We start from the raw sequence: 27,497 nt of genomic DNA on the forward strand, positions 1-27,497 counted from the left end.
TTTATTTATTTTCTTGTCGGCTTAGTCCCTTTATTAATCTGGGGTCACCACAGCGGAATGAACCACCAACTTATCCAGCAATTTTTTACACAACAGATGCCTATTCAGCCGCAACAGATCTCTGGGAAACATCCACACACACATTCACACACACTCATACACTACGGACAATTTAGCCTACCCAATTTACCTGTACCACATGTCTTTGGACTGTGGGGGAAATCGGAGCACCCAGAGGAAACCCACGCGAAGGCAGGGAGAACATGCAAACTCCACACAGAAACACCAACTGAGCCGAGGTTCGCACCATCGACCCAGCGACCTTTTTGCTGTAAGGCGCTAGCACTACCTACTTCGCCACTGCCTCGCCCAAAACAAAAGCTACAAAATAAAATAAATAAACAACAGGCTGTGAATGTAGTGAAATCACATGAGAGCTTTTCTTTTTCTAGACTATTGGTTGGATTTAGGAACGGGGGTGGTTGGGTCAGTCAGTTGGTCGACAGCAAACAAGCCTGGTTGGCTGAAATGTACAGTATATTGTGCCCTCTGGTGGATTTATGTGAGAGAGATTTGAGATAATCAAAAACAGTGAGAAGATGTACCTCCGCTTACGTATTTCGCTGTCCCCAGAAATGTAGACCTGGGTACTCATCAGTGATGAGCCTGGGTTGACTTTGGTAGAACATGATTCAATCGTGGACCTATCTTAACAACACTGCTCGATGTTAAACCAGCTTAAAGTATTTGGGTAAACATGATTTAAATATTTATTTTTAACTTGATTGAATGTTTTTTGTTGAACAAGTATAAATCACATTAAATGAACACAAACATTTTGTGCTGGTTTAACATCATTCAGAGCTGTTAAGATAATGCGGGGTAATCATGTGCAATCAGTGTCCGCGATCAAATCATGTTTAACCAAAGACGAACATTAGAAGGGCATCCGCTGTGTAAAACATATGCTGGAATAGTTGGCAGTTCATTCCGTTGATGAATAAGGGACTAAGCTGAAGGAAAATTAATTTAAAAAAATTTACAGGAGCAAAAAATTGCTTAAGACTGCTTACTGATTTCAGAAGTTGCATAGGACAGTTATGGCTCTCTGAGCAGGATGGGCAACCCCCGATAAAGCAGGGAATAAGCCAAAGGAAAGTGTGTTAGTAAATGCTTTTTACTTCTCACTATTCCAAATAGGATTAACTCACGTAGTATATATATTTTTACAAATATAAAGAAGTAACCTCTTATATAAGACTGCTTACACAGATATCTATAGAGTACGAGGGTGGAAGTACCGGAAAAAGAGCTCGGGATCTGGCTCTAATATAAAGGTGTTACATTTGCTGATATAGGCCTGACATGTAGACGTAATTATATGGCAAGTTTATAGACGTGTAAAATTAAGATACATTTTCGTTTAACCAGCCTGTAATTAGAAGACTGACTGGAGTGATGAAAATCCTGACGCATCCACTTCCGGTGGGAGCAAACCATCATCTCATCCAAAGGAATCCAGACAGAGGTACCCTCCATTTAAAGCGTCTGCAATTTGGCAGGCGATTACTCTTCCTTTTGTGGTTTTCCTTTTTTGTTTACCATGGAATTCCATCCATTTCATCAGCAAAATCTCAGCTAAAAGCTTATGTAATAAGCTCATGAGTGTGTGAGGAGATTTTCTTTACAGATTGTGGCTGAAAATGCAGTGCTGATTTTAAAATGTTGTACAAAGTAAAAAAAAATCTGTTAGAGGTAATGTTTTCCATATTAAAATAAGTTTTTGTCTTAACCAACACCTGTAATCTATATTTTAGAAACAGCTTTTATTTCTCACAGGTGAACAACAGAAAACTATGAATGCTAATAATGTGAGATTAAATGTCCTTTTACATATATTTACGGTTGTAAATTGCACGATGGGAGCTTGATGTCTGCTCTGTTAAATTTTGATGTCAAAAATTCAAGTTTAACAAAGTGACTTTTATTGACATTTTAGTGTTTTTTTATATATATTTTTATTTTGACATTAAAGCAACAGAGCAATACAAAAAGCAACAACAGCTACAAAGACAGAAAAGAAAAGGCAAACAAAGCAAAAAATAAATAAAATAAAAAGATAAATGACAGATATAAAATAAAACATCATCGTTATATCTGTTCCTTCAGATTTATACATAGGCTAACAATGTTACACATACAGTTAAAGCCAGAATAATTTGCCCCCCTTTGAATTTTTTTTCTCTTTTAAATATTTCCCAAATAATGTTTAACAGAGCAAAGACATTTTCACTGTATGTCTGATAATATTTTTTCTTCTGAGGAAAGTCTTATTTGTTTTATTTCGGCCAGAATTAAAGCAGTTTTACATTTTTAAAAAGCCATTTAAGGTCAATATTATTAGCCCCTTTTAGCTATATATTTTTTTTCTATAGTCTACAGAACAAACCATCATTATATAATAACTTGCCTAATTACCCTAACCTGCCTTGTTAACCTAATTAACCTAGTTAAGCCTTTAAATGTCACTGTAAGCTGTATTAGAAGTGTGTTGAAAAACATTTAATACATTATTATTTACTGTCATCATGGCAAAGATAAAATAAATCAGTTATTAGAAATGAGTTATTAAAACAATTCTGTTTAAAAAATCTTCTCTCTGTTAAGCAGAAATTGGAGGCTAATAATCCTGACTTCAACTGTATATTTCTAGGACAGTGGGCACAGGCAATGTGGTGATCTTGCAAACAATGACAGGGTCATACCTTTAAACTGTTATCCTTGACATTTGACAGATAATTAAAAAAGGGTTTCCAGCTGTTTTCAAAGCCAGCAATGCTATCAGAAAGATTTTGTCTATGTTTATTAAAGGTTGTTGTACTGTAACATACAACACTAACACAGATAATATATCACTTTAAACTAAAATGTTCATAAAAGTCGATTTTTATTTTTATTTTTCAAGGTTAATAGTTGTTTGAAGAAAGATCAAGGTCCTATAATGCAACTCAAAAACATAAATAAATGGGGGAAAATAAAGTGTGAATCACAAAATATGTAAATCTGCTAATCTACGGATATTTTAGTGTATGCCTGATAACAATATTATCCAAATGCATTTTCCTTCATTGTTTTGTAGACAATTTATTTGTAGTGTTAGTGGTATAAATAAAATTTAGAGACATCCCATTCTATGTATAAAAACCTATTTTAAATATATAAAAAGTAAATATCTAATTTTTCAACTTTTTAAAATATCAATATAATATTTAATTCATTACACCATTCAGAGTTTCAGGTATATTAATGTGAACATTTAAACAACAGCTATTCTAATGTGCATTAATATAAGTAATAATGTTGTATTTTTTTATTTAATGGTTAACAATTGGTTGATTTAAAAGACAGTAGCACATTTAGAATGACATTAATTTAGTGATTCACTTAAATATATTCTTTTTCTTTAAATTAGTTTCCTCAATGTTTCCTGTTTACTTTGTGTGTTTTTGTTGGATCCTCAGTTGCTATGACAGTTCATTAAGTAACACACACCTGCTTGCTATTTAAATTAATTATCCTTGTGTTTAAATGTCCCTCAGTTGGTAACATAATATTTACAACAGATGCATGCTTTGAGAGTCTTCCTGACTGAATGAATGAAATACGTTGTTTCCACCAAGGCAACCCAGGGTGCTGAAATTCATTCATTCATTTTCTTGTCGGCTTAGTCCCTTTATTAATCCGGGGCCGCCATAGCGGAATGAACTGCCAACTTATCCAGCAAGTTTTTACGCAGCGGATGCCCTTCCAGCCGCAACCCATTTCTGGGAAACATCCACACACACATTGACACACACACTCATACACTACGGAAAATTTAGCCTACCCAATTCACTTGTACCGCATGTCTTTGGACTGTGGGGGCAGGGCCGGCACGTCCATAGAGGCGACCTAGGCGGCCGCCTAGGGTGGCAGTATAGAGAGGGCGGCATCCACGACACCTCCCTTACCACCCCCGTCCTCAGTTATGTCCGCGCATAGGGCGGCAGTATAGAGGTCCGCGACACCCGCGCATCCTCAGTTATATCCGCGCATAGGGCGGCAGAATAGAGAGGGCGGCGTCCGTGACACCTCCCTCCCTCAGCACCCGCGCGTCCTCAGTTATATCTGCGCATAGGGCGGCAGAATAGAGGTCAAACGCCAACTGAGCCGAGGTTTGAACCAGCGACCCAGCGACGATCTTGCAGCCTCGCCGGGTGCTGAAATATAATTGGCTAAACTGACATTGGTTAAATGACCAAAACAAAGAAAGACGTTCAGGCACAGAACACACATGATCAAAGCAGTATATTCCTTGTGACTTTTTTGGTTTATAAATGATTGTTACACTGACATCTTAATGGATTATGACTATTATGATACTATGGCCATTATTATGTCGTAATTGTGATTTCGAAACCCCCTTTTGACCCATTTGTTCCCAAATTATAAACTACACTGACAGTTTTATTAAAGCCTCGACTCATAATCGACTTCTGGTAACTGATGCCTCAGAAACCGAAAGGCTAGCGGAAACCTGTGAGATGTGTGTAGACGACAGATGCGTCAAGACAACCTTGACAGCACATTTTAGTCAGACATTTGATCGCGACTGAATCATAAGACATACTGTAGCAGGAAGGAAGGAGCATGGCAGAAAACAACAAAAGTCGTAATTGCATGCGTAGGCTGACACATCTGGATTTACCACTCCTTGGCTTTTTGCCACAGACTTTATGATGGTTCTTAAAAAAAAAAAGATATTTTCTTACTTCCTACCAAAAGCTGCGACTTAATGGGTTTGGCACCTCTGCGGCCAGAGCTATATTTATCTGCACTAGAGAGAGTGGGTTGAAAATGACACCATTATTTTCTCCAGACTGGTTTTGCTCCAGAGTAAAGAGAGAGGGACAGAAAGAGAGGGGTCTAATGAAATGTTGTAGAGTTTGACTGGTTTACCAGCACTCTGGCATTATTTCTGCCAAACTGGCATAGAGACAGAAGCTTTGGTCTCTGATTTGTACCAGATTAACAGACTCTTTTTGGCTAAAAGTGGCAACAGTCCAATTTTTTTTTTACATTGCTTTGACTTCTTGTTCCACTAATAAGCTCCATCATACAGCAAATGCTGAGATGATGAATTTGAATTTATAAAATTGTTTATATTTATAAAAATATTAAAAGTATTTTTTTAAATAAGGCTGTAATGAAGTTAACGGCCCTTTGGCCGCCGGGAAGAAGGAGGCGGAGAACCGACTGAGCTTTAAAATGATTTATTAATTAAGGCCGGGGGCACCCCGTGGCTGTGCATACTCCGGGGGGGGGGTTTGGCGCCACAGCACCCGCGAGACCTATATGAGACGGGCCGAGAGAAAAGGAGATGGAAAAAAAAAGGAGGAAAGACTCCACCAGCTGAGAGATGCGACGACGTGCTGGGAGCCCTGTGGAGGAATCTATCCACCCGTCCGTCTTCTGGCGTCCGGCGGCGGTTCTCCTGGCTGGCTGGCGGCATTTCTGGTCTCCTGCTCCGCTCCTGCTTCGGTGGATGGATGCAGGCTCTGGCATCATGGCGGATCGCGGCGACTCCCCCGGGTTCTGTGGGATGGCTCCCTTCAGCTCTTTCCCTTCCGGTGGTGAGCCCCGCGTCCCCTGCTCCTCCCCATGCTGGGAGACGGCAGCAGGCAGATCCTTTCCTCGCCAGCCTCAGGCCGCCCCGGCACTCTGGGCAGACGAACGGGTTTCTCCCCCACTCGGGTTAACTCCCGAACACTCGCCCCCTCTCTCAGCGGCGAGGGCATCTGGACAACGCGTTCCTCCTTCTCCCGGGCTTCGGCACCACTGTAATGAAGTTAACGGCCCTTTGGCCGCCGAGAAGAAGGAGGCGGAGAACCGACGGAGCTTTAAAATGATTTATTAATAACAGTGACGACCAAAACAAACGGACGGCAACTCCTCACCGAGACTGCCGTCAAACTGAAAGTAAAATAACATGCCCGGGCCCGGTCCTCTCTCGGCTTCCTCTGCCATCGGTCCTCCTTTTATGGTCCAGAGCTCCTTCCGTAGGATCCGAGGCAGGTGCGCACCGCACGTGTATCTACTTACGCGGTGGCCTCACCCCGTTCCCACGGCTCTCGGCCACGCCCCCTCGCCACAAAGGCCCAATTCTATTTTTGTACCACTAAACCTACCTCTACCCCTTCCTCTTGGCCCTTGAAACAGATGCCCAATCGCAATTCTACTGCTTAGCCCTTCCCCTTACCCCTACCCTTCATTTTGCGCGTTCACATGAAGGGGTAGGGCTGTCCCAATTCTTTTTAGCTTGAAGCGTTGGGCTAAGGGGAAGGGATAGATACCCCTTCAAGCAGAGATTTTTCAGGACCACACACAAAACCAAGGGGTAAGAAAATTTCCCAGAATACACCAGCCACAACGGCAGCATAGCTGCACCCGGATTATCCCTTTCGAGGGGTATCTAGCCCTTCCGCTTAGCCCTACACTTTAAGCTAAAGAGAATTGGGACACCTTTACCCCTTCATGTGAACATGTAAAACAAGGGGTAGGGGTAAAGGGTTGTTTAGGACAACTTAATTGTTTTATGTTTAATCCACTTGAATCTGTAACACAAAAATTAAGTTTTAACAATATATTTGTGAAGACACGGTGGCTTAGTGGTTAGCACTGTCACCTTACAGCATGAAGGTCACTGGTTCAAGTCTCGGCTGGGTCAGTTGGCATTTTTGTGTGGAGTTTGCATTTTCTCCCCGTGTTCATGTGGGTTTCCACCAGGTGCTCCGGTTTCCACCACAGTCCAAAGACATGCGGTAAAGTTGAATTAAACTAAATTGGCGTGTGTGCGAATGAGTGTGTATGGATGTTTCCTAATACTGGGTTGCAGCTGGAAAGGCATCTGCTGTGTAAAACATATGCTGGATAAGTTGGTCGAAGGAAAATAATTGAATTAATCTATTTCTGTTGTGATGGCATGAAGAAATTTTGTGAAAATCCCAGCATTTTTACAGTGTAATTTTCAACATGTTCCTTTGGAAATCATCTTAATATTGACCAAGGACCACAATACCAGAGGTGTCCATTTTTTTTTCTTTTTCATTTTTAAGTTTTAAGTTTTCAATTTCAACTGAAAGCTGACCAAATGGTATTTGCATTAATGTATGGTTTGTCATTATCATTGTCATACTATTTGAAAATCTGGAATCTGGGAGTTAAACAAAAATGTAAATATTGAGAAAATTGCCTTTGAAAATTGTCAAAATAGTGTCTTAACAAAGCAAATTAATAACAAAAATTTAATTTTGATTTATTAAAATGAGGAAATTTACTAATTATCTTTATATGTTCTGTAAATAACATTTGAATGATTTTTATAGCATAACTAGAACATTTTTGATTAAATAGCCAAAATACACTCATGCAGCATGCAACTGATTTTAAAACATCAAGGGCATAAAAAATTGCACAGAAGTGACAAAAATTTTCTTATTAACTCTTATTCTCTTATCAACTTTTATTCTGAACGTTTTAGTCATCAGATCCTCAAATTTACTATATATACACACATGTATATATATATATATATATATATATATATATATATATATATATATATATATATATATATATAGTTTTAGAGACTTATATTTCCTCAAACTGTAGCTTATTTATTTTAATCAATCTAAATGTGTTGCTTAATATAAATTTTTAAAAATACATTTAACATTTTTGTCCCCTCTGAATACCCTGTGGGATATTTTGTAGTTTGTCTAATCAAAACACTTTTACAAATGTAAAATGCTTTTGTAAAGTTGTGCATACAGTATACTTTGCTAAAAAAAAGTCACATGGGTCCATTCCTGTACATTCAGGAATTTTCTCCAATTCTTTGACTTATTCTACGAAGTGACGTCTGTCTGTATTTATTTTAGTATCCTGCCTATTTTTAGCGTCCCACTCGACACCACAGACCAGTTATCCACTAAACAGTCATAATGAAGTGTATGTCCTGGCGGAGAGCACTCTTGATGCACAACCCTGAATGTTGTCTACCTTTGATGCACGCAATTCAGCTGTGGGAAACAGTTTCGCCCCACCTCACAGCATAAAAAAGATAATGCCACTTTGACTTGTTTGGTTGTAAGACTGTTATTTAGCTGTCTGGATTTGATTAACAAAAACAAAAGTGGGCAGTCATGCTGATTGGAGTATTTTAGATGGGGAAACACCGACAGTTGTTTGTTCTCTCCGAGCCACCATCTACCTTAAATAGGCTCTTCGGCAACAGCTTTATCGTGCGATAGAGCGATGCGACATTTTCTCTTTTCATGACGTTTACGGCTCATTTACTGCCAGAAGTGCTTTTCTCAAACTGCAGGCTGAATGAGATGGTCATTGTTGTTCGATGCCGGTTTGCCAAACCATTGGTGGATTTATGGTTGACCGGGAAGAATGCATCAATTCATCTCCCTCTGTTTAGTAGTTCTGACAGTATAATGCTATGTTTTTGTAATTTTGGCTTTTCTATAGGTGGTCTGGCCACTGAAAACTAAGCGCCGAAAGTGCATCTGAAAAATTGTGCAAATTTTTTAAACATTTATACATGAGAGCAGCTCTCAGACTGTTTAAAAATTATTGTGATATTGTGATATTGTAATAAGTGATAGTTCACCAAAAAATATGAGCATTCTGCCTGTTTGACATTCCACTTTGAGTTTGGTAATTTTGCACCATTTCTTTCTGAGTTGTGAGCTTCACTATAAGTAGTCAAAGCCAAGAGGTAAAATTGGCAACCAGCAAACCAGCGCTGATTATATCTGTCTTCCTCTAAGTCATTGACGCCATGAGCAGTGTGAGGCTTCCTGCTGCTATATTATCACTTTCTTTAAAACTCCTGTCAGAGGCTTCACCGGTACTGAGTATAATTTACAGGCCCTGGGTCATTGACTTGAGGATCCTATACTTTGTAAAATCAATGTTTGCATCCATATAGAGATCTGATAAATAGAAATACATGAAATATAAGTTCATTTCTGGATTTTACATACATAAAATTGTATATATATAACACTCACTCACTTTCGGTCCCTGATTTATCAGAGGTCATCCTAGCGGAATAATTGCCAATGGCCAGCAGCAATAAATATAACATATTGCAAAAATGACCATTTTTTTTAATTTTCTTCAACCGTTTCATTTAAAAATGTGTAAATATAATAAATAGTATATACAGCGGGGACAATAAGCATTGAACACATCATGTTTTTTCCTGGAAGTAATATTTCTAAAGCAGCTGTTGACTTGGTATTGAACCAGATTTTAGTAAAAACCCAAACAATACAAACAGCCACAGCCATATCACCCTGCAGCCCAAGAGCGGTTACTCACTGAAGCTAAGTAGGGCTGAGCCTGGTCAGTACCTGGATGGTAGACCACATGGGAAAACTAGGTCTTTGTGAGTCCTAATGCCCCAGTATAGTGAAGGGGACACTATACTGTCAATGGGCGTCGTCTTTTGGAAAAGACGTCAAACCGAGGTCCTGACTCTCTGTGGTCATTAAAAATCCCATGGCACTTCTCGTAAAGAGTAGGAATGTAACACTGGTGTCCTGGCCAAAGTCCCTCTTTCGGCCCTTATCGATCATGGCCACCCAATCATCCTCATCCACCGAATTGGCTCTATCGCTGTCTCTCTACTCCACCAATAGCTGGTGTGTGGTGAGCGCACTGGCGCCATTGTCCTGTGGCTGCCGTCGCATCATCCAAGTAGATGCTGCACACTGGTGGTGGTGTGGAGAGACCCACCTCATGATTGGGAAGCGCTTTGGGTGTATGGCCATACACAATAAATGTGCTATATAAATACACATTACATTACATTACAATGCAAACATAAAAATAAAACAATGTTGTAACAATGAAAAGACTCAAGGAGAAAGTACTGAACTACTGAAACATATTTTTATATTTTCTATAAATGGCTTTTTTTGTGATTGCAGCTTAAAGATGCCTCTAATATGGAGAATGATGTCACATGAATTGCTCAGGTGTGAGTTCTGTTCATGGTTCTGTGGGTCTCGTCTATCAAATCTGAGCTTTAATTTGTATTTTCTATTGGATTCAAGTAAGGTCATTGGCTGGGCCATTCCACAGCTCTTTGTTTTCTGAAAGCATTTGAGAGTTTCCTTGGCTGTGGTTTGGATCTGTGTCTTGCTGAAATGTCCATCCTGGCTTCATCTTCATCTTCCTGACAATGTAGATGTTTGATTGAGGCAGCGAATATTTATTTATACAATGAGGAAGGGCAGATGGTTGCTGAAGAACTCAACATAGGCTCATTCTGAAAACGTAGCCCTATATACATTTCTGGAGATTGCAAATTATATAGCCAGAGATATGTATGACTGCATTTCATCTTTAAAATGAACGCTACAGAGTGGTATGACACTGTTCCTTTTCTCACTTACCAGCTGACTGCTTACCTTAGTATGGACGGCTTTCCCACTGTTACCAGTTTGTCCGGTAGCTTGACATGTACGTCGGCCTGCTTGAGACGAAGAGGGGAGTTGACCACAACAAAGGTGTTCGAGTCCGGTGAAGAAGAGTTCAAAAAACAGGTAAAATAAAATATAAATAAAATAAACAAGGTAAATAACAGGGTGAGTATGTGGTAAAATCTGAAAACGTGGTAAAAATCAGGCGGCTTTTCTTTTTTTGAATTGCTTTTCAAAACACTGTCGGTTGGGTTTAGCGAAGTAGGTGGGCGGGGAATTCTGTGCTTTTTGTAATACTATTGGTTGGGTTTAGGGAAGGGGGATGGTGGGGGGATTGGTCAGTTGGTCAGTCAGTCGACAGCAGCCTCTAGTGGATTTTTGTGAGAACAGCAGGTGTGAATGCCACTCACAAGAGATATTTGAGATCTGAAAAAGCATACATATCGGTCTCTGGTGAATTCGTGAAAACAAAAACTGCTAAAAAAACACACCTCATGGTATGTATTTTGCTCTCTCCAGAAATGTATATAGAGGTATGTATGTATCAGAATGAGCCTGGGTTGGAAGAACTACTGAGAGATTTCAGCTGCTGTCTGGGCTTTCACTGCCATTATACACCTCTGTTTCTTCATGTGTTCAATATTTTTTTCCTGCATCATTTCATTTTATTACGCATTACATAATTTGTAAACTAAATAGATATATTTTCTTTGCATACACAGTATGGATTTTGTTGGTTGTTACCTACATCCGGGAAGAATTTAAAGTCAATTGCACCTTTAGGAGTATGTTTTCTGAAAAAAATGGTGACGTGTTTAATACTTATTTTCCACGCTTTATGTGCAATTCCAAAGGGGGTAAAAATTAAACTGCTATTTTTGTAGCATTTCGAAATATATGTTGCATATATGACATATTTTATATATGTGAAATCCAAATGCGAACTTGTATGTCATATATGTCATTTGCATATATTGCCATATATTAGATTTCTATGTGGGCAACTATAGGCTAGAAAAATTATCTTATGTTTTAAGAGATTTAAGGGGATAGTTTACTCAAAAATCATAACTTGCTCGCTATTTACTTCTCAGGTGATTCCAAACCTTTATGAATGTCTTTATTCTGTTGAACACGGAAGAAGAGTTTTTAAAGAAAGCTGAAAACTGGTAACCATTGACAAACACAATAGGAAAAGAATAATATGAAAGTCAATGGTTAGCAGTTTCCAGCATTCTTTAAAACATATTCAGAACATGACAGAATTTTCAGTTTTTTCGCTGTACTGTCCCTTTAAGTAGAATAGCGCTGAATATGGTGCTGCCTACAAAATAATATACAGTATTCTCACCTTGAAGAATAACACAATACAGTTTTGCGCACACACACGACTGGCCGCAGGGAGCGCTTGTGGGCAGGTTTGTCCATCCATCGTTTTTTCCATGTCTCTCTGCAGAAGCTCCTGGACTGAGGTCGACCTAAAACTTTCCACCAAGGTACAAGCCTTTTCCAAGGTTTCTGTTGGACTAATGTTACTTCATAACAGACTACTGAGAGCTTCAAAAGAGACAGACATAATATCAGTCTGACTGTCTGTTTAACTTGTGTCAGTCTAGTAATACAAACTTGTGTGTGAGAATGTCTGGGTGTCTATGCGAGGACGATTTTGTGTGCGAAAATGTGTATGTATTACATTGCATAAGTATGTCTGTGGTAAATCTATGTCTCAGCGCATTGGTCTTGGTGTGTTTATAATGATGCTTGAGCACTTCTTTATTAAACACACTTGACCTATTTAAAATGCCAGCCAGTTGAAGGCCTTCAGTTCTCGTATGTTTTGCTTTTGACCAGTTCAGACTTTTTGTAATTTACAGTAACAGTGTTCCTGAAGATTTTGTAATTAATCAATACATACACTTTTTAATAAAATGTATAATAATTAAAAATATATAGCCATCAAAAGGCATACATATAAATCCTATAGTAGTGGCTTTTAAACAAGTAATCTGCCATTTTTCTTAAAAATAAATGTATATTTAGGTGACAAAACTTAAGAATGAATAAAAAAATATTTCCAACTAGGAATGAATTTAAAACAATGAGAACTTGCAAAAATGCTAGATGTATGAGATGTATATCAACAGTATGCGAAATACTGTATAGGAAGTAAACAATTTAATTGTGATTTAAATGGTTTTGAGCATGACATTTGCTTAAGGTTGTAGTGGGAAGTTCATACTTATGAGTTAGTCATAACAGCAGGATAAGTATTGACCAGTATTGGGCACGTTACTGTGAAAAAAACTTAATTAGTATAATTAATATGAACACTATTATATGAAATAAATTATTGTAAATGTTATCACTGCTTTAATGGAATGATAAAACAAAAAATAATGGATGGTTTAAAAAAATTTATATGCACAAACCACAACTGTCAACAGAATAACTATAAAAACTAATTATGCTTCTTAAAAAATATAACTAAAACAGACAGACAGATAGATGTTCATTCATGTTTTAATCTTGGTATAACATTCATTTATTTATTTATAACGCGCATTGCTTGTAATACTTCCAAAATGGTAAATTAGCCCATGTATTATTGTCAATATTTTTTAAAGCTAATCTGTTATCAGTAAATTAGCCTCCAACGTTTTAACCTGAAATCACTCTCAGTTTGAAAAGCAAAACAAGAAATTTTTGTATCTTATAGCAGCATATTTATAATGAAATAATTTGAGCCAAATCTATCTGCGTATATATAAATGTCTGTATTGAAAATTAAAAGTTTATTTTAAAAAGATTCATGCTTCTCAAATGTCTATTTACAATCGTCACTTGAATACACACACACACGCATGTTGAAGGTGATTGTTCAGAGCGAGAAGGGGGAGGGGACAGGATGTATGTTTTTGCAAGTGCTTATCATATAATCCCACTGTAAAAAGGTGACTAGTTGACTTTACTTCAGTGAGTAAATTGAGTAAATCTGCCTTCAAATTGTTATTAAATGAACTATGCACATAATTATAATGTTTAGTCAGCTTAACAGTACTAGTTTACTCACTTTTTTTACTCTTCGTTTACAAGTAACCAATCACTTTTTTACGTTATACTTTCTATTACTTATTTTACTATTTTGTTTACTTATTTTACTATTGTTTTAACATTACTAGTTTTTATTATCTATCTATTTTCTATTAGCTGCAAACAAAAGTCTAAGTATGCATTGGACAAAAAAGTGACCATAGATAGACAGACAGACAGACAGACAGACAGACAGACAGACAGACAGACAGACAGACAGACAGACAGACAGATAGATAGATAGATAGATAGATAGATAGATAGATAGATAGATAGATAGATAGATAGATAGATCGATAGATAGATAGACAGATGATAGATAGATAGATAGATAGATAGATAGATAGATAGATAGATAGATAGATAGATAGATAGATAGATAGATAGACAGATGATAGATAGATAGATAGATAGATAGATAGATAGATAGATAGATAGATAGATAGATAGATAGATAGATAGATAGATAGATAGATAGATAGATAGATAGATAGATAGACAGATGATAGATAGATAGATAGATAGATAGATAGATAGATAGATAGATAGATAGATAGATAGATAGATAGATAGATAGATAGATAGATAGACAGATAGATAGATAGATAGATAGATAGATAGATAGATAGATAGATAGATAGATAGATAGACAGATGATAGATAGATAGATAGATAGATAGATAGATAGATAGATAGATAGATAGATAGATAGATAGATAGATAGATAGATAGATGATAGATAGATAGATAGATAGATAGATAGATAGATAGATAGATAGATAGATAGATAGACAGATGATAGATAGATAGATAGATAGATAGATAGATAGATAGATAGATAGATAGATAGATAGATAGATAGATAGACAGATAGACAGATAGATAGATAGATAGATAGATAGATAGATAGATAGATAGATAGATAGATAGATAGATAGATAGATAGATGATAGATAGATAGATAGATAGATAGATAGATAGATAGATAGATAGATAGATAGATGTTCATGTCTAATGTTCATTCATGTTTTAATCTTGGTATAACTGTAGTAAACTGTAAATATATGGTCAAAAGTGACCATGAATATAAAGAAACCACCTGCTTGTCATAGCAGCTACTCTGAAGGGCACACAAGAAAGACAAAACACGAGCACCCAAATAAGTAATAGAAGTGACGTTCTATGGAAAGCCCCTGCTACGGCCTTAAATTACCAACTACGCACTCCATGGTTTAAAATAATGCAGATGTATTAGCACAAGAACCAGAACCCACGTTCACGTTTCTTAAGCACATTTTTGAGAGAGCATTCATACGCCCATTAAAGTCCAAATGGCAAAAGATAAATTGTGGTACTCATTTATCATCTTTATTGAATTTAAAAATTGTAGCTTATTAAGTGTGTCTTGCTTTTGATTTTTATTTAGTTTTACTTCAGGAGAGATAACAATGAGTGATGACCCAACACATCTCGAAAGAACATTTTGCAAGAAAACAAACTTCGCCCCAAAATAAACATTTCCTCATCATTTACTCACACTCAGGTGGTTCTAAACTGAATCTCTTTCTTCTGTTAAAAGCAAAACAAGCCACTGACACCCATACTAGAAACAAAACATTCTTTGAAAGTCAATGACTGCTTTTCCCCAGCATTCTTTAGTTCACAGTATAAAAAAAAATAAAAACGCTGAGTTCCACACAACTCCTTCATATTGTCCCAACGCAAATTCATTAAGCCAAGGACCTGTGAGAGGACAGGGCCCTAGATTGAAGTTAATTTGTGTCATGACATGAAAAATGCCTCTTTGCATAACTGTGCATTCACACCGAAAGCAGCGAGAGCATCAAAGTCATTTGCTGTAAATCATTCATTTTCAATGGGAGCCCGCGCGATATGTGGCAAGGAACGGCATGGTGCATTGTTACTGGTGTGGGGGTCGAGGAAAGTTGAAATCAAGTCATCTTTATGGTAATGAGCCATGACGTGGTTTGGCAACAAGCAATCGAAAGAAAAGAGAGAAAGTCCACTGCTTGAGGGGACTCCAGAGAACACAGTCCTGTGAACTTTGGTTCCAACCACAGTTGTTTCCAAGGGTTTGATTATTGCGGTCGGCAGATTTCCAATTGTTTACGATGTTTTCTTACAAGGATATACATTTAAAAAGGTTACTAGTGAGTTACTGATGTGCATTAATGTTATATATATAATTTTTTTTTTTTCTTCAAAAAAGCAGGAATCTCATGTTAACTATAAAGACTTCAGAAAATTTCCGACATATGGACATATTGGATAGATGGAGCAAAGCCAACAACTTGATCTTCCATAGTAAATGAATTTGATAAAAATCGTGCAACATTATCGCTCTAGAAAGCATGCTTTTATGTCGGAATTTAACGTATTTTCTGAAACTGCTCCTTTAATTATGAGATAAATGTTGTGATTTTTGATGCTCCCACCGCTGGAGTTGATGATGGCAGACATCGTTGTTGCCAATGTGTCAAGAGCAAACTTTGACACTCTCGCCGCCTTCAGTGTGAACGCACAGTTACACTTTCGCATGTCGATAATGTGAAGTATTCTTTTCGACTCTCTGCTGTTCAAAAACAGTGATGCCGCTAAGCTATGGCTCGGAGTGGCTGTAGCTTAATCAGAGTTATAAATAGCCCTTTTTAGTCCCCAGTAAGGGTGACCAGATGTTCTGTTTTCCCCCAGGAAAGTCCCTTATTTCCCAGGACAGTTCCTTATTTGAGCTCTACCTCGAGAACGATCCAGTCAGAGGTAGGCGAACCAATCGCATCATAGAACAGAAAATAAATTTAAAACAGTATCTGTCATCAACGTGCAGTAAGAGAGCTTAGGATCATGAAGTCATGCAGAATGGACTCATAACTGAAGTGCCGCCATGCGCCCGCAAAATCCTGCTCTCTCATAACCAAGACTATGTGAGACCAAATCAAATAACCTGCATAGACAGTGATCAAAATGTTCATCGCTGCAGAGAATCTACCTCAATAAATACATGGTGTAAGGAGAACTGAGCTAGTTAGAATGCAAACTTTTAATTAATAAACTTCCCTTTTATAAAACAACAGTAATAATCCGGAGCAATATAGATAGTATATCTGAGAAAAAAAAACAAAAAAAAACATGCTAACCTACTGTAATCAATTGATTCCAGACCAAATGGGAAATTAATTTAGGAATTTCTGATCAGCTAAAGTTTAAAGTAAACTTTTTAAAGATAAAAAAACCTGTTTAAAGTATTTATTGTTAAGCACACATTTAGGAGGCATTGCAAATCTGTGTGTTTTTTGATACTGTATATATATAATTTTCGTAGCCTTTTTAACATATAAAAATTAAGTTATATAATAATACAAATTATTTCCCAGAAATGGGTTGCGGCTGGAAGGGCATCCGCTGCGTAAAAACTTGCTGGATAAGTTGGCAGTTCATTCCGCTGTGGCGACCCCGGATTAATAAAGGGACTAAGCCGACAAGAAAATGAATGAATAAATGAAGAATACAAATTTCCGAAATTAACAATATAAATAATACAAAAATAAACTACACTGTAAAACTCAAAAAGTTAAAGCAACTCAAACCATTTAAGTAAACGGATTGCAAAAACTATTTAGGTTCAAAAACTAATCCTAATGAGTACTGTCAACTTAATCCATTTGAGTAAATGAAGCAATTTGAGCACAGTAAAACCCAATAAATGAAGAGAACTCAAACCAACTGAGTACTGTAAAACCCAATAAGTTAGGGCAACTCAAACCGTTTGAGGAAACCGATTGCTACAAACCATTTGAGTTAAAAAAAAACTAATCTATATGAGTAACTTACTCTATTAAGTTGAATGAGGTATTTAATTAACTCATTACCTTGACTGTAAAAAATGCAGGGCTCCACACAATTCATTCATGCTGTCTCAACACAAATCGATTAAGTTTACTTAACACTTTTAACAAATTTATGTGGATTGAACATAAAAAAATGAAATGAATGAATAAAATCTCAAACATTGTTTCAGCTCATTTTAATTAAGTAGTTTGAACAAGTAAAAAAATGTGTTTTTTGAGTGTTCAACACTGAGTTCAGCTCTTTTCAAATGAGTAGAATTAACTTATCTGTAAATTTTAAGTTAACTACACTCATTTCAGTTTGATAAAGTTGACGGTTGGGTTTTACAGTGTACTTTTTTAAGGTGCTAAAATAAATGGGGCCCTTGGGTTTACTATAGCCCCAGGGCCCAAAATGTGCTTAATCCGGCCCTGCATATCTTTACTGTAAAATATACACTAGTTTTCACAATGCAACATCAAAATACAGTAACATACCACACAACTGTCCTAGAGTAAAATACAGCGTACATTCATTTTAGCTTTGTTTATAAGCTGTCCAGAAACAAACTGCAACCCATTTCTGGGTCATGACCCAAGCTGACTTAGAGATAACTCTAGAGATAATAAATTTTACCATTAGGGGCAAGCTATTCAACTCCAGGTTGGACCGAATGTGTGTAATGAGTGTAATAAATCACACTGGACAAAACTGCATGCCTCATGGTGCAGAGTGTAGTGCCTGAATGTGTGTGATCTTACTAAGTGTTTCTCGGGTACATGTGGGAAAAGTGAAAAATAGCACTTCTGAAAAGTCAAACAAATAGCACCAGAGTGCTACTAGCAGCACCGCGGACCAAGCTGAGAGAGACTGTTTAGAGGAACATGAGAGTGATAGTGTTTTATAAGAGGCAAAGGGGGAGACGACTATGTTACGCATTTTTTTTTCGGGTGGTGTCAGAAAGCTCTGCAAAACCCACAGTCCTGTTTTGATCAACAACCTAAAGTACGTGGGAGTCTGGAAAGGAGGAAGATAAATAGAGAAGGAGGGGGAGAAAGAGAGTTTAAAGAAGACTGCTGGGAGGAGAGAGTGAATATAACCACCCACCTATGCCGCTGTCAGACTGGTGGTCAAAAAAGCAGACACTTCCAGACACTCGCAGAAAACAAGCAGTGACAAAAGTGAAAGAGAGAGTGTAAGAGCTCCCAGGACAGAGGGAGAGTTTGACTGAGACACAGAACAGAGTGAAAACTTAAGTCCAAAGAAGCAGGATACACAGCAGGGATAGAGACAGCCTCAGGACCAGACGAGTGAATGGATACCTTTTGCAGTCTAAGTGGACTTGACCCTCTATGGGTGAGCAAACATTTCATTTTAGAGTTTTTGAATAAATATAGAATTTTATGTATACTTTGAATAGGTCATTTCTATATGTGTAAAGAGTTATTTATTTATGCTTGATGTTATGCTTGATTTTACTGATGAATCTTTATAATATGCCAAGAACTAGAAAGTGTGTGTCTGTATATATATATATATATATATATATATATATATATATATATATATATATATATATATATATATATATATATATATATATATATATTTATATTTATATTTATTTATTTATTTATATATTGCACACTGTAAAAATGTTAAGAAAACATGAAGGAATTAAGTTTCCTTATTAGTTTTAACAAATTTTAGTGGGTTGAGCATAAAACAATTAGGTTGTCCCCCCAAAAAGTCATGAATTGGGTTGTTTCGGCTCATTTTAAATAAGTAGTTTGAACAAAATGCAAATGTAATTTTTTGAGTGCAGTACTGCGTTATATTATGACTTTTAAGTTGTAATATTGAATAAATGTGTTGCATTGTGTGTTTAAAATGTGATTTCTTTTACATAAACAAGCTAGCAAATGGCAGTGCTCAATGTAAATTTAAAGAGATAGTTCTCCCAGAACAAAAAATGACCCTTAAAAAATTACTTTTACTACACTGTAATAAACTATTAGTTACAAAATAAGTAAACTCCAAATTATTAAGTGAATTATTTATGTGCATAATTATAAATTTTAAGTTAAGTGAACTTAACAGCTCTAAGTTAAAACAGAAATTGGTTTACTCACTTTTTTTTATTAGTCGCTTTTTACAGTGTACTTGTTCAAACTACTTATTATTTAATTTGAGTTAAACCGACTCAACTCTTACATTTTTTTGATAACTTAATTATTTTAAGTTTAAACCACTTAAATTTGTAAAAAAAAAAAGTAATAATAAATTTTTGTTGGGACACTATGAAGAACACTCAAGAAATATTTTTGCTGGTTGTTCAAACTACTTATTTAAAATGAGCTCAGTCAACAATTCTTGAAGTTTTTTTTTTTTTTTGGACAACTTAATTGTTTTTTTTTTTTGTTCAATCTATTTAAATTTACAAAAACAATTAAGTTAACTTCAATTTGTGTTGGGAAGACATGAAGAAATTGTGTTGAACCCAGCTCTGTTTACAGTGACTCATACTTCTCTTTGCAGTTTCTTTCTACCATTGAACACAAGAGAAGATATTTCGAAACCTATTTGGAGCTGGCCCCCATTGACTTATTATAAGTCAAATAATTGTATTCCCACGATGGACTTCAGTGTGTACCAACAACCAGCTTTCTTTATATATCTCCTTTTGTGTTAAACAGAATCAAGAAGCTCCTAAAGGTGTAATACCAAACGAAGGATGAGTAAATTATGGGTGCACTATCCCTTTAACATGGAATTACTTTCAGATCTGTTCCTTTAATTAATTTAGTTAAAATTCATGACTTAGTCTCAATAATTTCTCATCCAATAATCTAAAGAGGAAAGCCAGTAATGAGCTTGAGCTCGATAAACAAAAACAAGACCAAAACAGTAAACAAAACTTGAGATGTTGAAAAATCAAACCTAATTTTAGATGTTCTGGAGCATTCATATCATATCTGGTTTTGGTGTGGACAGGGTTTGGACTGAGCCATTGTTGATCCCGTGAAAGAATGAAAACGGTCAATTATCATAGAACTGGTTGAGAAGCTAAGCACACCCTTTTCTTTATCTTTAGGACTGGAATCAGACGTGGTACACGCATAGGCCTGAACTGAGCAACTGCTTCCAGAACACAGTCCTTGTGTGGGCTCCGTGCATCTACCTGTGGGTCCTTTCTCCATTTTACTGCCTCCATCTCTACTGCCATGGCCGAGGTCGGCTGCCGCTTTCTTCGCTCTGCAATGCAAAGCTGGTAAGACAAAGCGTTATGAGCTTTTAATATTACATCAGCCTGTTCCATACTCAAAGAATCAGCTTTGTGGACTATAAATCTCAAACCATAGTGTTAACACAAAGTGAACGTGAAAGTGGTCGACTGAGGGGTCGAGTTCAAACTTTAGTGGCCTAGGAAGACAATAAAAGCAAGTGTGATGTGTGTAACCTCAGTTTGTGGTACATGTGCGTGTGTGGTTAGCACTTTAGTGAGCTCTGATGTCACTTTTCACCCTTCCGCTCTAAAACTCTTTTGTTTGAAATACCGTTGTTCCTCGGTGTGTTAAGGGTTTCGCAGATTCCTCTCCGGTGTTATCACAATGCAAATCGCACCTTGTCTCTACAGTCATTGAGTACTGGAGCTTCCGGAGGAGTGACTCAGTTCTCACCCTGATATGAATTGCATTTCTCTCTTCTGTTCTACAGTTGTTGGGGTTCTTCTTGGCGTCGTTTGGATTCGTGGAATTCTTCTACATCCTGTTGGAAAGAAGACTAGAAATACACCAACACCTTGTCTTCTTGCTCAGTCCCATCATGCGCAGTCTCACTGTGGTAATGTAGCATCTTGATGTCATATTTGAGGGGATTATGTAACAGTATACAGACAGATATTAGTGTAAACACATGTACCGGACAGTTTGTTAAAGTAAAAGTGCCCCAATCTGTTGGATTCGTCAAATGAAAGAAAACAATTCTAGGTTTTCAGTCAGATACCTATTTTAAAGGGATGGTTCACCCTAAAATGAAAATTTACTCACTGTTTACTCGCTTTCACATGATTCCAAATCTTTTTTTCGTTATTTTATTTGGTTAAAAACAAGTGAAGGGAGAGTAAATAATGGCAGAAGTTTCAGTTTTGGATGAACTATCCATTTAACGCGGTAAGGAAAATTTCAATAGCTATCAAACTGGTTAGTAAATTTGTATTAAGGTGAAAGATTTCCCTGACAGGTACAAGCTACTTGTTTTGAATGTGACTTCAGCGTCAGCTTTGCTTATTTATTTTCTGTAAAATAATGTAGATATGGCGTTACGGTGGTGCAGTGCATAGCACGATCACCTCACGGCAAGAAGGTCGCTGGTTCGAGTCTCGACTGGGTCAGTTGGCATTTCTATATGGAGTTTGCATGTTCTCCCAGTGTTGGCGTGGGTTTCCTCTGGGTGCTCCGGTTTCCCCCACAGTCCAAAGATATGAGCTATAGGTGAATTGGGTGAGCTAAATTGTCCGTAGTGTATGAGTGTGTGTGGATGGGTGTTTCAATGGGTTACAACTGGAAGGGCATCCGTTGAATAAAAACATATGCTGGATAAGTTGACGGTTCATTAAACTGTGGCGACCCCTTTTAATAAAAGGACTAAGCAGAAAAAAAAATTAATGATGAAGATATTTGAATATCAAGGTGGATAGGTAAAGCTAACTGACTAGCATTGTTTCTCTTTTGGACAAAGCTGGTTGACCAAGAAAGTCTTGCTGGTGAAGCTAATGAGTATGTCTACATTTTGACAGAATATCAAACATTTCATTTGTCATAGTGGTAACGTCCACACAGTCAAGCAGTATCATCATTATACGTTGATACTTTGTTATTTTTAGGTTGCGTTGGAAAGTGACCAAAATCGAATGTCTGTCTGACGTTGGACTCTGACATTGGTCTGACATTGGGTTCTGACATGAACTCGATTTTCATTTCCACCCAAAATGCAACGTCCCAACGATGTTGGGGTACAAAGTCAATCTGACGTCAAGTTAACATCATTCATTTTTGCGTGAAATATGCCACACTGTAAAAAATGCAAGTTCTACAGAATTCCTTCATGTTGTCCCAACACAAGTCGATTAAGTTAACCAACATTTTGTTTATAAAGATTTATAAAAATGTAAGTGGATTGAACATAATCCCAAAAACTGAAGAATTGCGTTGTTTTAACTCAATTTTAATAAGTAATTTGTAAAAGCAGCAAAAATGCATTAAGCTAATTATGAAACCACTGTGGAAACATCAGTGTCCATATTCGAAACTATTAGGTTATTAGGTATCTAAATTAAATGATTAGGTATCCAAAACAAAACCCTAAGCAGTTTTTTAATTTTGGTTAGATATCCAACAACTATCCAAGACGAAATGTGTGTGTGTGTGTCAGCCCACATATAGGCAAATATACATCAGCAATGTAAGCTTCATTCATTCCCCTCCTACACGCTTTCTTTCCCATCATTCATTCTCAACACACCTGCTTAGCTCAGTAAAATGGCTCCTAAACCCTAACACAGGAGGAGCTGTTTTCATGTAATAGACTGTGACTTTCTGAGGTAAACTAGGTTGGGGGCACACCTACACACGGCCTAATGAACACAATCTCATCATCGCTTTCTGTCCGCATGTTCCATTTGCATCTGCAGAGACGGGCTCCAGACCAGACTCATGACCCATCTGTGGTCTCCTCAGACAGCTAAGTCAACATTGGCTAGTGTTGAAGAAGCAAAAAAGAACTTGTAAAGAGTTAAACAGTGGGATCTTGTCCTGAAATGTCGTCCATCTTAACAGATAGTGATCTTAATTGGTCAAAGACTGGCCCAGTGTTGGAATGTAGGTCTAGAAGAACAATCACCGTTTATTAAGTAGGTGCATATTGCTTTAGAAATTATGAAACTATTACTTTATTACCTGGCCCAACCACCTGTTGGGTTTCTTGTGCAATATTTGGGCTTATGTAATCAACAGTTTAGAAAGCAACAGCCACCACTGTTGTATTAACCTAGAGGGGGAAGCTGGAGAGTTGCGATATATTTACACATCTGGATTGTTTTAGCATCTGATTAACCACAGGAACACAGTAAACCTGAGCAGATCTGTGTTGGAAAACTACTTGCACTAAGCAGTTCCCAATCTTTTAGGTTAGTTACTGTATGAGTGATAAGTTGATTAATGCCAGGCTTAGATGGAAAGACATAAGAGCAGTTTTGTTTTTACATGTTTAATGTAGTGTGTTTTCGGGATTCGCTAATGACAACAGGCAAAACAGTTGACAACAACTGACGCTATGTCTGGGATGCTTCGCAACATCAAAACAGAAAGACCAGCGTGTTCATTTCTAGCATGCTAATTATTTTTAGCTCTCCACTGTTTTTCGGTCACATTTGAGATGTTGACCTACAGAAACAAAGAAGCTCTTCTGTCCACATCTTCCAAACATAGTAAAACAAAAGACAGACGTTGGCTTTCGTGCTGCTAGGTGGAGTTATGCAGTAGAGGAACTCTGTATACAGGACACCCAGTACTAGACTTGCTCCTTTGATAGACATTGTTTGTTTACACTCTTGTTTCTTGAATAATTCACTAGATCGGCTTGTGCGTGACACCACGCAATGATTGGTCTGGAAGCAATGTGTAGTCTGACATGTTTCCTGTTCATGACATGACAAGAATTTTAGAGCTGAATCAAAATTTTATCGAAAAAATACTAAAAATATCGCATAGCCTTGTGCAGTACACTGTAAAATAATATCTGTTAATGGGCTCTATGCACAGCTAGAGTTATAAAGCCAACGATAAACTTCCGGTGAAAGCTCAATGTGACTATTTTCAATTACACAAGGTTATTTTTACAGCATCAATGTTGTAATGAAATTACAATACATTCAGTTCAATAGACTTAAGGATTCTTTTAGTTGTTCAAGAATAAAACGAGACGAAAAACGATGTAACCTCTAGCGCCATCAGGATCAGCAGGCGAGCTCAAAAACTTCATTGAAAATACTGGGGTAAAATAAACTGTCATATTTTAGACATGGCGGGGCGAAATGGAATTTAATGCAGTGCTTCTTATGTGGTCTGACACCCACTTCATATCGTATATCTATCTGACAGTGAAGATCGCTGATTTTTATAGAAGTCTTAAATGTTACAATTTTGTAATGGAAAAACAGTTCACTGGAAGCCTTTGGTCTGCCTGGCTGAAAACTAAAAGTTTGTGTGCATAGAGTCAGTTAATCTGTTTACGTATTTTATAATTTACAAGTGTTTTCCGATTGAACACCAACCCAGACAATATATTGCTTTAAACCAGATGCCCAAAGTTGTTGGCCCATTGTAACCTTTGATTCAGCCCACCATCTCATAAGTGGAGAGTGAGAATGATGAAGAGGGTTGGGGCGGATGACTTTAACACAGAGATTGACATCACTAATTTGACGTAACAAAACAATTTTTGTTTGTTGTTACATTTTTGACAAAATGTAAATATTGTCACTCGGCAGACAGAGGACTATGCAGAAGATATCGGCGAGTGAATCAAAGCAAAAGCGAGTGTCATTCTGTTATAAATGTCTTATTTTTACTGTAATAAGCTCATTATACAACATAAAAAGATATACAGTATTAGTTCATATAAAGCAATGTTTTCTCTTTATTTTTAAACATTATTAAATAAATTAAGAAATTACTCATGGCAACTTGCAATTTGAGGGTGACAAGTGAAAACAGACTTACAAAAATTGTTCACCTTTCTCAAAAGATTTTGAGCAGAAATCTTGAAAATGTCTATTTTAGCAGATAAGAACCACCCACTTTATTCTAAGTTTTGCCTCTTGCCATCAGGCAGAAGGTACACTTATTTCAGACGGGCTAGGTCCAACAGATATTTCCATTCATTTGTTCCAACTGCAGTTACTTAACAAGCTTTAAAGTTGTATTTGCTCTTTTTAATGAATATTTTAGTTGATCATGATTAACTTTATTGTTTATTATATTTCTATTTTTGTTTGAGTAACTTAACAAGCTTTAAGTCGTATTTGCTCATTTTTTAAATTAATATTTTAGTTGATCATGATTAATTTTGGCGAGGCAGTGGCGCAGTAGAAAGTGCTGTGGCCTCACAGCAAGAAGGTCGCTGGGTCGCTGGTTCGAACCTCGGCTCAGTTGGCGTTTCTGTGTGGAGTTTGCATGTTCTCCCTGCCTTCGCGTGGGTTTCTTCCGGGTGCTCCGGTTTCCCCCACATTCCAAAGACATGTGGTACAGGTGAATTTGGTTGGCTAAATTGTCCGTAGTGTATGAATGTGTGTGTAAATGTTTCCCAAAGTTAGGTTGCGGCTGGAAGGGCATCCTCTGTGTAAAAACCTGCTGGATAAGTCGGCGGTTCATTCCGCTGTGGCGACCCCGGATTAATAAAGGGACTAAGCCGACAAGAAAATGAATGAATGATTAATTTTAGTCTTCTGTTGTTTCTATGTTTGTTTGAGTTACTTGACAAGCTTTAAGTTGTATTTAATCTTTTTAAAATGAATATTTTAGTTGATCATGGTTATTTTTAGTCTACTGTTATTTCTATGTTTGTTTGAGTGTTGATCTGTGTCGGCTGTTAACCAAATTGCACCGCGGGGGCAATAAAGACATTCCAATCCAATTCCAATCCAACTATATTTACCTTCAGCCCACTAGCCTCAATCAAGTTTGGTTTTTGTCCCTTCATAAAAAAAGTTTGGGCACCCCTACTATTCAAAACGTTATTAAAAGTCACTTTTCTAACTTTCCAAGGTTACAAGTTTTTAGAAGGAATATATAATGCAATTCAACAAAACATAAATAAAAGTGGCAAAATAAAAATATGAATCACAAAATACAAAAAACTACCACTTTTTACAGTGCATTCATGCCATCAAACCATACTTTTTGCATTATTTTTACCTAAACTAGTTAGAGTAAAGCTTGCTTTAACATTTGCACAAAGGCTGTAACCTCACAATAAATACCCTTGCAATATTTAAACTAATGGTCCCCTTCAATAATGAATTTTTTGTGGAGCTGAAGTCTGCTGTACAGCTTGGTTATTTCTTCTCCCCACCATAAGCTGTTGTCGGTTTCACTGCGTGCTGTCATTGAAGCCGCAGGAAGCAGATCTGTCTCTGTCGTCTTTCGCTCTTAACTCTGCAGTATAATTACAAGCTTTGGCTTCCTCCCACTGTCCGGAGGAGAAGTCATTGGCTTATTCTCATGAGACTTAACGTCAAAACACAACCTCATCAATGCAGATGTTTGCATGTGGTTTACATGTTCGGTTTCCAGGTAGCACAACAGGCGTCTTTCATTAGGACGTGATTAAGAGTTCCTTTTAAAGGTTTCACCTCATTTCTCTGAGGTTCTATGGCTTTGGTTTGGTTATGAGGAGGCGTCTTTGGGTTCAGTCCTGATCCCTCATCTGTACCACACCAGGAGGCTGCCTTTACAAAATCAAATGGTGTTTTGCGCTACCTAGGAGACAACAAAATGAACATTGCATCAAGCTTGGGATTGGCGAGAGCTAATGGCTGTCTGGTTTTGAGACATGAAGAATGTCAAATTGCTTTTGGATGCAGAAAAGGCACAGTAATTAAGAGAGATGTGGGATCAGCAGAGGCCACACTTTACATATGTTGTTTTATTAGAGAAGGCAGTTGTGGTAGACAGGGAAACCCCAATATAACGTTGACAAAACTGCTGAAACAAAACAATGCAAATTTAATGATGGATTAGTCTTAAAACACAGCACAAGATGTCCCCAACAAACTGAATTTGGCTTTTCTTATTTTATTATTATTATTTTTTTTTGTTTCATTTATATTTGGTTTTTATGTTTTGTGTGTTTTGTGACTTTGGTGCAAAAGTTGTGAACTGATTGAAATAACCTGTATAATGATTCTTCATCACTTTGTTTTCAGCTGGTTGCTGACAAGATAAAAGTATATGCTTTCTA

The 27,497-nt window shown here is 37.1% G+C and overlaps 1 protein-coding gene across 6 annotated transcripts in view; it reads left to right on the forward strand.

Annotated features, from left to right (window-relative positions):
• Window positions 1–1,440: 1,440 nt before the first annotated feature.
• abcc6a (ATP binding cassette subfamily C member 6a) overlaps window positions 1,441–27,497 on the forward strand; it is a 57,895-nt gene continuing 31,838 nt past the window's right edge. For 5 of the 6 annotated variants that reach the window (XR_015493224.1, XR_015493223.1, XR_015493225.1 and 2 more), the window contains exons 1-3: window positions 18,638–18,833; window positions 20,572–20,748; window positions 21,195–21,320. Coding sequence is in view for 2 of the 6 variants with exons in the window: in XM_087256702.1 (XP_087112828.1) it covers window positions 18,792–18,833; window positions 20,572–20,748; window positions 21,195–21,320 (345 nt within the window). In the remaining 4 variants the exon portion in view is untranslated. Of the gene's footprint in view, window positions 1,529–18,637; window positions 18,834–20,571; window positions 20,749–21,194; window positions 21,321–27,497 lie in introns of those variants that run through there. The other variant, XM_087256703.1, reaches the window with a different exon arrangement.

Source organism: Danio rerio, chromosome 6 (assembly GCF_052040795.2).
Source record: "Danio rerio strain M-AB ecotype USA chromosome 6, GRCz13ab, whole genome shotgun sequence".
NCBI classification, from domain to species: Eukaryota; Metazoa; Chordata; class Actinopteri; order Cypriniformes; family Danionidae; genus Danio; species Danio rerio.